The 12,786-nt window shown below is 33.9% G+C and overlaps 1 protein-coding gene across 4 annotated transcripts in view; it reads right to left on the bottom strand.

Annotated features, from left to right (window-relative positions):
- Positions 1–12,786, bottom strand: part of PPP4R4 (protein phosphatase 4 regulatory subunit 4) — a 108,385-nt gene that overhangs the window by 21,972 nt on the left and 73,627 nt on the right. For all 4 annotated transcript variants that reach the window (XM_025392179.1, XM_025392178.1, XM_025392176.1 and 1 more), the window contains 5 exons: positions 10,068–10,173; positions 8,453–8,600; positions 3,661–3,805; positions 1,427–1,468; positions 900–974 (listed from right to left, as the gene is read on the bottom strand). In XM_025392179.1, the coding sequence (XP_025247964.1) occupies positions 900–974; positions 1,427–1,468; positions 3,661–3,805; positions 8,453–8,600; positions 10,068–10,173 (516 nt within the window). The remainder of the gene's footprint in view (positions 1–899; positions 975–1,426; positions 1,469–3,660; positions 3,806–8,452; positions 8,601–10,067; positions 10,174–12,786) is intronic.

Here is a 12,786-nt window from a genome sequence, read left to right as displayed (position 1 = left end):
GTATTTTTTAGTAGAGACGGGGTTTCACCATGTTAGCCAGGATGGTCTTGATCTCCTGACCTCGTGATCCACCCACCTTGGCCTCCCAAAGTCCTGGGATTACAGGTGTGAGCCACCACACCCAGCCTTTATTTTGTTTTTTTATTTTTTTTTATTTTTTTTAATTAAGCATGCCATACAATCCAGCCATTCTATTCCTAGGTATTTACCCAAGAGAAATGAAAACATGTCTAACCAAGGACTTTTTCACTAATGTTCAAAGCAACTATATTTGTAATATCCCCAAATTAGAAGCCAAATGTCTATAAAGAGGTGAATGGATAAGCAAATTGTGATATTCCATAATATAGACTACCACTCAGAAATAAAAAGGAATGACTTCTTGATGCATACAACAATATGGATGAATCTCAAAGTAATTATGTTGGTAGAAAGATGCAGAACCAAAAATAGTATTAATACCTAATATATTATTCCATTTATATAAATTATGGAAATGCAAGCTAATCTACATTTTCAGAAACTAGATCATTGGTTTTTGGGGACTAGAGTAGAATACATGGATTACAAAGGGGCAGAAATCTTTAAAGGGATAGAAATGTTTCATATTTTCATTGTGGTGATGGTTTCATCAATATGTCAAAACTCATTGAATAGTACACTTTAAATATGTGTAGTTGTCAGTTATACTTCAGCAAAGTAGTTTTTTTAAAAGGCTCTCAAATATAGTTTTCTTTCTAGTTCATAAAAGAACAGATTTCAAAAAACTGGGACTGTCATTTAAGAAGAAAAGAGTAATGTGAAATGGTGAGATGGAAAGAAATGATTAAGTTTAATAACAAAACACAGTTTTATTAATCAGAAAAGAGTATGTGTGTGTGCATATGAAAGCAACATACCATTTCCAAAAGAAGTAGTTCTTCTCTTTCTTTCTCTTGATCCAACAAATCTTTCTCATAAAACTTTTTCTGAAACTGTTTAAAGTTTAAAATGAAGTTGTGAAACATTAGTGATGAGTTTCTGCCAAGTTTAAAATATTCCTTTTAATAGAAGTGATATGGTTTGACTCTGTGTCCCCACCCAAATCTCATCTTGTAGCTCCCCTAATTCCCACATGTTGTGGCAGGGACTGGGTGGGAGATGACTGAATTATGGGGGTGCGTCTTTCCCACGCTGTTTCATGATAGTGAATGAGTCTCTCAAGATCTGACGGTATTGTAAGGGGGAGTTTCCCTCCCTCTTTGCCTGCCGCCCAGATGTGACTTGCCCCTCCTTGTTGTCTGTCATGATTGTGAGGCCTCCCCAGCCACGTGGAACTGTGAGTCCAATTAAACCTCTTTCTTTTGTAAATTGCCCAGTCTTGGGTATGTCTTTTTCAGCAGCATGAAAATGGACCAACACAATAAGGTAAAGAGAGTATACTTACAGCATCCATAGACATTTCCATTCTGTCCAACTCTAACACAGTCTATAAGGAAAGTTTTTAAAATTATTCTAAAGTAATTAAATTAAAACAACCAATCATTTCTCAGCAAGTTATTTTGCAGAGGCAGGTTCAAATAGGAGACTTCTGCACTATGGGGTAGACTAAGTCAGAAAATTAAAGTTCTGCCCAATTCTACATTGTACTTACAATCAACCTTTATACAGTAATGCCAGGGTCAATTTTAACTTTTGAAAGTTTTTAACCTTAAGAAGACCAAGTCTACAGGCATACTTCAAATACCAAATGCATATAATCTAACTAATTTCTAGTAACTCCCAGTGCCAATTTTTTCTGAATTTTCAGAAACATAATGTAGCTTTTGAATTTTTAAAAAGTCTTTTAGCTATATATGAATGAAACAAGCCATCATTTGGCTGAATAATCCTTAGTTCCCTTCTGTAGAAATTTTCTATCTGCTCTAAAAATATTCTCTCAATTTACTATTTGTCTTTTGGAATACACTAGTTTGAGACAAATTATTCCAATCAAAACAATGGTCAATCTAACCCAGGGTTCTGTCTCTGATAGAGGGCAGTACTTCTAAAACTTACTCTACACGAGTAACCCTAATGGCCAAAATAAAGTACATTTGGATATGCATATGCCCAAAACTATCCATGACAAATATAAAATTTAGTGAAAGTTTTTTTTGCTGAAATTTATGAAACATTCATAATGTATGCCATGAAATACTCTCTATTTATATAAAGTTACTTTTCATATTAAAAAACTGATAAAACTATTCAATTTTTATCCAAAAGTTTTGTGTAGTTTTCTGGGAGTTTTCCATACTAATGTCTCATTATACTACAGAATTTCCATGGGACAGACTGGCTTCATTATATGCAGCATACTGAAAATAAGAGCTGTACTCCAGAATAATCCACTGTAGACTAATAATCCATTAATTTAATTATAGCATTGTTACACCTGTATAGGGTTAGCTTATATTATCTCTTGAATTAATAAATTATTCTGGAAAAGTAATTAGCCCTCTCATGTTTATTATTTTGACAAGTTAACTCCATTGCCTAAACTTCTATACTTTAATATTAAACAGTAAGGAAGGAACTGTCTGGTAGAAACAAGTGTGTGTGTGTGTGTGTGTGTGTATGTGTGTGTGTGTGTGTGTGTGTACTTTTAGATTTAAATGCACGTCCAACTCTAGGTATTTCTGGTTATATCAGTTAATGAAAGAAGAATTCACATTTCATTAAAATTAAAACTATACTAATTAATACTAAGTCATCAAATCACTTAATTAAAAGATTCCTCATGTGACATCTGGCAATGATTTCTAGAAAAAAAGAGAAAAAAAGTAAGAATTCTCTTTTTACTCGCCACGTATACTAATTTATTTATGACATTAATAAGGAAATTTCCCTCACTACAAATAAACGCTCAAAAACAATGTGTCCTGAAGTTTATATTCAGATTCATAAAAGTAAATAATTTCACTTGAACTTATAAAAGATTAGTTATATATTCAGCATAAACAATTTTTGAAGAATAAAAATTATTCTAAGATGTGGCTCACTAACCCAAATTTTTACTGTTTAGTTTTTCCAACATTTCCAAAGAATCCATATACTACGATCTCATGCTAAAACAAACAAAAAACTCACAGGATACAATCTTACATTATTTACAAAGATGCACTCAGAAGTAGGTAAGAGGTCTCTATTCTAGTCCTCCTGATTCTGCTACTTACTAATATGATCTCAAGTAGACACAATATTTCTAGGCACAGAACTTCTATAAAGTCAAATAGACCCCTGAATTAACTCGAAGCGCCCTTCCAGGGATAAGTTTCTATAAAATGTGACTTTCCCAATTTTACCAACAAAGTTTCACTGGATTATAATCACTTATGAAGAAAATCTGATGAATGAAACATTCATTATTAATTGAACAGTGTTTATTGAGCACCTAACATGTGTCAAACATGGGCTTATATTACTAGTAGTAAAAGTTTAATGTCTAGGTGCCCTTCGAAACTTTCATATTCAGTTGTAGCACCTATCAACCAAATCATTCACTAATTCTTACAACTTTAGCAAGGATAAAAATATTTTAATATATTGCTATCCTGTCAAGCTGAAATAGTGAAGTTATGATTCTTACTACCTTAATAGAAAAAAAAAATGCAACATTCTGGCAAGAGTGATACTTACTCTTTTTACAATAGCCAGAACATCTTTATCTTTTTCTTGACACAGGAGTTTTCTCACACACATTTCTAACTGTTGAAGTAGATGCTTATCAGCAGGAATCTTCAGAGTAGATTTCACTTTGGGCAACAGGTAGCAAAGTTTCATTCTATAATAAAATAGTATTTACTCTTGAATGAATTTAATAACTAAGAATAACAGTAACATGAAACAAAGAAAAATCAAGTTTTAGATAGCCTGAGACTTCATTTATTCATGCAAGATATATTCATGGAGTGTCTAGTATGTGTCAAGCATTCACCATGCTGGATGCTGAGATACAACAGTAAATAAAACCAACAAAATTCTCTGCTCTCCTGGAACTTACATTCTAGTATGGGAGCAGAGAAGAGAAAAGAAACAAGGAAAATCTGTCAGATAGTGTTAAATGCTATGGAGAAAAATAAAGCAAGGAATACAGGCAAGGGAGTACCAGGGGTGGGGATTAATCGGTTTTAAAGCAGGTGGCCAGAGAGGGTTGTCATTGAAGGTTCCACTGAAAAGATGGTATTTAAGCAAAGACCTAAAGAAAATTAGGGAATAAGCTATGTGAATATCTGGAAAAGAGCATCACAGCAAATATGGAGAGCTTGTCTCTACTGTTGGTCCAAATGAGCAAATTGGCCACTGTGCCGAAACAGAGTGAAGGTGAGACTAGCAGGAGAGCTCAGAGTGGTAAATAAGAGGCTTTGAGAGCCACTGTAAGGAAATTGCCTTTTATTTTGAGTATGACAAGAAGCCATTGGTAGATTTTGAGCAGAGGGGTGAAATGATCTGACAATGTTTTACAAGCATCATCTGCCTATTGTGTTGAAATTAGACTGTAGCTGGTCAAAAACAGAAAAAGAGAAACAATAGGAAAAGGTCTTAAAATAATTCAGGCAAGAGATGATGGTGCATTGATCCAGAGTGGTAGCAGGAAAAGGTGGTAAGAAGCAGTTGCATTCTGAATCTCTCTCTTTTTTTTTTTTTTTTTTTTTTAGAGACGTAGTCTCACTCTGTCACCCAGGCTGGAGTGTAGTGGCGTGATCTCGGCTCACTGAAAGCTCCGGCTCCCAGGTTCACGCCATTCTCCTGCCTCAGCCTCCCAAGTAGCTGGGAATACAGGCACCCGCCACCACGCCCAGCTAATTTCTTTTTGTATTTTTAGTAGAGACAGGGTTTCACCGTGTTAGCCAAGATGGTCTCGATCTCCTGACTTTGTGATCCGCCTGCCTTGGCCAAAGTACTGGGATTACAGGCGTGAGCCACCGTGCCTGGCCTGGATTCTGAATATCTTTTACAAGCAGCAGAATGTACTGAGGGATTGGAGGTAGAATGACAGAGAGAAGAATTTATTTAAGGTTTTGATCTAAGCAGGTGGGATGGTTATTTCCTGAGATGGAGAAGACTACAGAAGGAGCAAAAGCACATAAGAAAGATGAAGATTGAATTCTAGACAGATTAAGTCTGAGATGTCTATCAGATATACAGTGGAAATGCTAAGTGGGCAACAGGCTCAGTAAGTTGGCTATCCATCTAGACTATCCAGAGTAGATGTCAATGCTTCAGATAAAGTGAGGAATCTTCAGCAAGTAGATGATATTTAAACCATGAAATGGGAGAGATCATCAAGGTAATATGTACAGTTAGAGAAGAAAAGGATAAAAGGACCTAGTCTAAGGTGGTCTAAGGCACTACCACAGTCTAGACTGGGTTGGAAAGGAAGAAACAAGGAGGTTGAAGAATGCCAGGAAGGTAAAAGTAAATCCCAGAACCTAAAAAAAAAAAAAAAAAAAAAAAAAAAAAAAAAAAAAAAAAAGCCTTTCCAGGAGGAGGCGTTTCAGAGGAAATACTCTGCTTTGCTAAGCTAAAAGTCTATTCTTTTTCCATGGCTGTTTTAGAGAGGGATGCTAGGTGGGTATCTATTTTATAGCTGCTATGTTCATTTATTCATCTGAATGCTCTCCAAATTATTATTTTTTATCTTTATTGCAACCCTTGAGACACCTGAATTCCATTTTTAGAGTTTCCAGAACACTTTCTCAGCTGAATCTTTACTTGAGGATTCTTCATATACAACAAAATTTGCTTTTTATTTAACCAAAAAGGGTAAAGAAGCTCCTCCTGTAGAATTTCCAGCACTATAAATAGCAACAATGGTCTCAATCTCATTCACAGTTCACCACGGATACAGCCTAACCTAGCAATGCTTTCTATAATTAAGGAATATCAACCCCCCAAAGAAATTATATCATTTCTGGCAGCTATGGAAAAGGCTTCTCTGAATACCAAGAGTCTTTTTCCAGCTTGATATTGTCTCAACTTGGTGAATTTAAATTTTAAACATTAACTTAAGGAAAAACAAAAACACTTAACAATCTATGCACACTCCATTCTTTATAACCCAAGGCATGTCTAGAAAATAGATATTGAGCAGAAGCTACCCAATCCATTGTAGTGATTCATCTCTATGAGACTCCTGGGCCCCTGAGATGATCTAATCCTTGAGATTAGGGACCACACCTTTCAGATAATTTGTGTATATTATCTCAGTTATTTGTGCCTCAGAATACTTTATAAATTAGGTACTAAGGAAATCAGTGCACACAGAAGTTTTGTAACTTGGCTAAAGATACACATTTAATGTGGAGCTGGAATTTCAGCTCAGGCAGTGTGGCAACAGAAACTGTCCTCCTAACCAACATGATCCTACCACCCTTGCCTGTGATGGTTTTCATTCTATCTGCACATCTCTAAAGCACTGAGCAAGTGCTTTTATACCCAAAGCCAGTTAGCATACAGTGTTGTCGGATACATTTCTTGGCTGGCAGCTGGCCAGGCAAGAGAGTAGGAACCAAGACACACAGTTATACAATAATCTGCTGTCCTGCAAATCTCTGAAATTAACGAGTAATAATTAATTATTCTTCATTTGGTTTTTTGAATTGGCAGATTTCTTTCTCATAGAGTCAATGTCATGCTCTTTGTTTCACTGATCAAAGTAGAGATTATGTCATTTCCTTTCAAATTATTTTTGTCAACTGCTTGATAAGTGACAATACATCACATTGAAAGTTGCTTTTATAGAATCACAATTGCAATTCACAAAATGTTCATAAAGCTGGACCCATTAGTTGTTTAGGAAAAGTTAAAATCTAAAGAATTACCAAAGGTTCCTTTTTTTTTTTGAGATGAAGTCTTGCTCTGTCACCTAGGCTGGAGTGCAGTGGTGTGATCTCAGCTCACTGCAACCTCCACCTCCCAGGTTCATGCGATTCTCCTGCCTCAGCCTCCCAAGTAGCTGGGACTACAGGCGTGTACCACCACGCCTGGCTCATTTTTGTATTTTTAGTAGAGACGAGGTCTCACCATGTTGGCCAGACTGGTCTCAAACTCCTGGCCTCAAGTGATCCCGTCTGCCTCGGCCTCCCAAAGTGCTAAGATTACAGGCATGAGCCACGACACCCAGCCCAAAAGGTTCTTTTCAATTCACTTTAAATGTCAGCAATACCCCACCTCTCATTTATAAAGCACAAGAAACATACACCAAAAATTAAAGTCAATGCAGTTGTGCTTTCTGTATTTTCTCACATTTAAAATACAAAACAAAAACTTCTAGATTTGTTCCCATTAAAAAATGCTCATAAAATTCTTAGGTTGAACTTTTCAATATCTTTTGACAATTCATCTTCATATATATCTCAACACCAAGACTATTAATCTCAGTTAGCTTATTATCTCACCAACTCTTCCTATTAAAAAGTTTTGACGTTTTACGTATTGCCTAAAATTCACATCAGTTGTTTATAAAAGTGGTACATATGCATCTTTCAGATGCATAAAACTAAGTGCCCCTAATGTATGGAAATTCAGCAGGGAGTTCTAGAGTTTGTTCAGGAGAGCCTTTGGCCAACTGACTCTGATATCTCTCTTTCCTGCAGATCTGAGTTCAAGTTCAAAATAGAGACACAGGACTTAAAACACAGTAATCTAATGGCTGGGCTTAAATTTCTTTTAAACAGGAGGGTTTAAAATTATTTTCATTCCATTATCAAATGTACAAAAATAGCTCTTAATAACATGCATGTACTTTAATGTCACTGAACTACACACTTATAAATGGTTAAAATAGTAAATATTATATTATACATATTTTACCACAATAAAAAAGGAAGTGGTGTGCTCATTTGGAGAGAAAAAGGACAAAATATATTTCTTATTTTTTTCCATTTCCAGGCAAGCCATTTTCAGATCTGTTCCTTCCAACTTAACAGTTACTCAAATGAAATTAACATTTTATTGGATTTCAAAAATATAAGGCAGCTAAACATAGAAGACAAGATGAAGACTTTGAAGCAGTTCTATTTCTTTGAAAAAATGGGCCTCTAAAAACTAACAGATGCTCATCAAACAACTTTGAAGTGATAAGGCGACTGACCATCTTTTCTTTAGTTTTAATGGTAGATAAATTAATAATAGCTACTCGATCTTCTAATCATTTCAATGTGTGTATCCAAATGGCCGAAGAAGCTTACCAATCTGGCTTTGACTTACTGCTCTCAATCCAGTAAAGACAAAAGATCTAAGACAGTGTTGAAAGAGTATGCTTCCAAGTCTTACTGATACCCATCAATTATGAATACTAAGAATTTCAAAGCACATGTAAATTCTTGACTTAAGTTTTTAATTGGCTAAGGAAAAGATTTTGCATATGTTCACTATAGTAGATAAAAATAAATACAATTTCAAATATTTTCATTGATTGATAACATACCTCACGTTTGCTACTGGATCATGTGTCAGTTCAATAGCAGGTAGAAAGAAATATTTACAGAAAAATGATTTGGAAAATATCTCTATAATAAATTCACAGGTATCCAAAAATCGAAGTCTATTCCAGTAACTTTTTCCTTGGCCCAATTCTAGAAACAACAACAAAAATTATCTTGTTAATTTTTCCTACATGAAATTAATGTGACAAAGTTAGACACACAAAACACATAACAAGTTTCTTCATACCCACAATATGGCTAGCAAATACAAGAGATAAGAGGAAAAAAATCATTATTATATACCTCAGATTTGCAAATCCCCAAATTGACACCTCAAAAACCATTAAAAAGTTTTGTCAAACATTTCATTCAATTTCATAAGCATTTATTAACTATGGAATGACTGTATTTACTACTTTTTATCACCCACTATGTGCTAAGTACTCTATACATATTATCTCATTTAGCCCTGAAAAGCAGCCCAAAGAGGTGCACATACTTCTTCCTCCTAAAAAATAAGGATACTGAGATTCAGTGCGTTTAAAGTCACACAGTTGGCAGGTGCAGAGCTAGAATTCAAACACAAGTCTGTATAACTTCAAAGTGTTTTAAAACCAAATTAACTGTTTTGTTCCCTTTGTTTCCTTAAAAATGCCTAAAGTAGATATAGTCACATATAAACAGCATTACTGACAATAATTCAGGTCAATATTAAAAGGCTAATTTTCTACTTTTTACATAAATGTTCAAAAACCAAACCAAACTGAATCTTCTTTCAAAATAAAACATTCTAAACATGAGCTCCTACCACTGAATAATGAAAACTGAATTAAAATAAGATTATAAAAAGAAAGATTAAAGTATACTGAGCATACTTTTTCTTAAATGGAATTTTATAAAAGTACTCTAATTTTTTGAAAAGTAGTGATACACACTTAAACTGGTAAACCCCAGTAACTAGAAAATCCCATTACCTGCCTATGCTGGATAATATAGTTTAGTAAAAACATTAAGACATTATGGGCAAAGCAAATATACAATAATCAGCAAATTCACTAAGTATATATAGGTGTGTGCAACTATTTCTAAAATCGATACTATAAACCAAACGTTTTTGCCTTGATTTTAGCTTTTACCAAATTAAAATAAATTTGCATTTGTAAACTGACTTAGTTTCTTAAGACATTATAAACCAACTAGGCTCATCAAATTTATATTCAAATATACTATCAACTCTATTCAAGGAAAAATCCCAGATTCTGTTAATTATGTGACTATTGAAATAGGACCATAAAATAAATGATTAGATTCATGGATATTCTATTTATATTTTAGTTCCAAATGCTATTTCATCAGGGCAGAAACTGAGCTTTCAATATAAGTAAACATATTTTAATTTCTAAAACGTAGACATTCACAAAAGAAAACAGAGTGATTATTACTTTCATTCCTCACAGATCTAATCTTGCCATAAGGAATTCTAAAAAATAAAAATCAACTTATAAAACCCAATAGCAATCTAATTATTCACAGCAAAATGATACATAAGTCAGATATAACTAAAGCCAACTAGTTCATTTACTTTCCTTTTTCAAAATAGTAGACAATATTACTTACGTTCAATTAATTTTTGAATGACCTCATGTCTCTGTTCTTGTTTACGATTATAACGCAGAAAAATGCATAGAGTTCGTGAGGCTGCCTTTTGGACAGGTAAGACATTCTTGAAGAAATAAGACAGACAGTTACACTAGGCTAATTCTAGTCTAGATAATTTGGCCCCACCAAATCAATTTTAAGTTATTGACTAAAATAAAGTGTTTGCTGCCTCTCAACTCATTGAATTTATATCCTTATGGAAGTATCTTCATAATTTAATGTTAATCACTCAGGCAAATCAACCAATACTTATATTACAAAGTTAATTTGGCATAGGCAAGTCCAAATCATCCAGATTTGACTCTTATTTCCTTGCCATCTCATCTTACATGACCAAATACACCCCTGCCACTTATTCTTTTAGCTGTTTTCTGGACTTTGTCATTCATTCATCTGACAAACATTTGCTACAACATGCCATGTGTTAGGTACATCACCAAAAATATGTCACTACTAAAATATACATTTAGAGATCCCGTGATCAGGTATATGCTTCAATCCTTCTGGCTTAATTCTAGCTCTTAATGATACAGATGACATTTAGAATCCAAAGAGCACCATGTCAATCATTCTTACCAGTATTTCAAGTCCCTCTGTCCTTTCAATTTCTGTCATACCACCAGGCAGAACCTTAATTCTAAATAAATATGGCCATTTACCTTTCCTGGGTTTGGGTCAAACCATACATTAGAGAAAAATCTCTCAACCAGACATATTGTGTCCAGTATAAATTCATGTTCATTATCTTGACTTACATACAAATATAATGTTGAATTACTAAAGATCCCAAATATTACAGTGGGGATCCTTGAAATTCAAATAGAATGAAACTTTACATTGCTGAGACAGTGTTGCCTGCTACCTCCTCTCATATTTTATATGAGCTATTCACATTATATCAGGTATAATTTGAGTGGGGTTTTTAATCTGTTGAATGTAAAAAGAGGGTATTTCCTATGATTTAGAAAAGAAAATTTTAAAAATATACATAAGCAGAAACATGACTGGACTTAAGGAAAATGAATTTTTGATAAATGAACTAAATAAAAGCATGTTATTCTTTTCTTTCATTTTATGCATACTGATAGAATTTCAAATATATATATAATAGTCATTAAAATATATATATTTTGTACCTCACATAAAACATATATTATAGTTTATGGTATGAGGTATTCTGCTGGGCCAGAAGTCAAAGATAAATATAATCAGGTCAAAAGCACATAAGAACCAGCTTGAAGAAGTTGTAACAATTTGTGCACAAAAAAATAATAACTGCAATAACATTATTTTATCTAAAAAGATGTTAAAAACAAAGTGCACTTGTCACCATTAAAAATAGCTACTATGCCACCTCCTAGCTCTGAAAATTGATAATTAGAGGAAAAAAATTAAGAATTCATCCTGTCTTTACATTAGTAAATGTAGCTCAAGGCAATCAAATAACCAATGTGGACAAAGGAATGCACTTCTTCACACAATGCCACCATCAAAAATGCATAAGAAATGATGGAATTTTAAAATTGTTCAGGAAGTTATAATGAAATCACGGATTCAAGTAAGGATCATCAATGGATTCTAAAACTAACAGGTAAAAGGCTGATAGGAAACTGGTATTCAGAGGGCTGAAATACCAGCTGAAGATTGTGCTGGCTATTCAAGCATAATTTTGGAATAATTTTTTTAATTCTATGAAAAATGACATTGGTAGTTTGATAGGAATGTGTTGAATCTGTAGATTGCTTTGGGCAATATGGCCATTTTAACAATATTAATTCTTCTAATCCATGAGCACAGAATGTTTTTCCATTTGTTTATGTCATCTATGATTTCTTTCAGCAGTGTTTTATAGTTCCCCTTGTAAAGATCTTTCGTCTCCGTGATTAGATGTGTTACTGGATTTTTTTTGTGGCTATTATAATTGGGATTGCATTCTTGATTTGGCTCTCAGCTTGAACGTTATTGATGTATAGAAATGCTACTGATTTTTGTACATTGGTTTTGTAACCTGAAACTTTACTGTAGTGGTTTATCAGGTCTAGGAGCCTTCTGACAACATCCTTAGGGTTTTCTAGGTATAGTATCATATCAGCAAAGAGAGATCATTTGACTTCCTCTTTTCCTATTTGGATGCCTTTAATTTCTCTCTTTTGCCTGATTGCTCTGCCTATGACTTCCAGTACTATGTTTAATAGGAGTGGTATGAGTGGGCATCCTTGTCTTGTTCCAATTCTCAAGGGGATGGCTTCCAGCTTTTGCCCAATCAGTATGATGTTGGCGGTGGGTTTGTCATAGAGAGCTCTTATTACTTTGAGGTATGTTTCTTCAATGCTTAGTTTGTTGAGGGTTTTTAACACAGAGACACTTGACTTTATCAAAAGCCTTTTCTGAGTCTCTTGAGATGATCATATAATTTTTGCTTTTAATCCTGTTTATGTGGTGAATAACATTTATTGATTTGCTTACGTTGAACTAACCTCACATTGCAGGAATGAAGCCTACTTGATTGTGGTGAATTAACTTTTTGATGTGCTACTGGATTTGGTTTGCTAGTATTCTCTTGAGGATTTTTATGTTGATGTTCATCAGGAACACTGACTTGTAGTTTTCTTTTTTTGTTGTGTCTTTTTTTTTTTTTTTTTTTTTTTTTTTTTTTTTTTTTTTTTTTGGGCTTTCC

The sequence above is a fragment of the Theropithecus gelada genome, chromosome 7b, assembly GCF_003255815.1.
Source record: "Theropithecus gelada isolate Dixy chromosome 7b, Tgel_1.0, whole genome shotgun sequence".
NCBI lineage: Eukaryota > Metazoa > Chordata > Mammalia > Primates > Cercopithecidae > Theropithecus > Theropithecus gelada.
The sequence above is the reverse complement of the archived record's forward strand: the minus strand, read 5'-3'. Positions and strand labels throughout refer to the sequence as shown.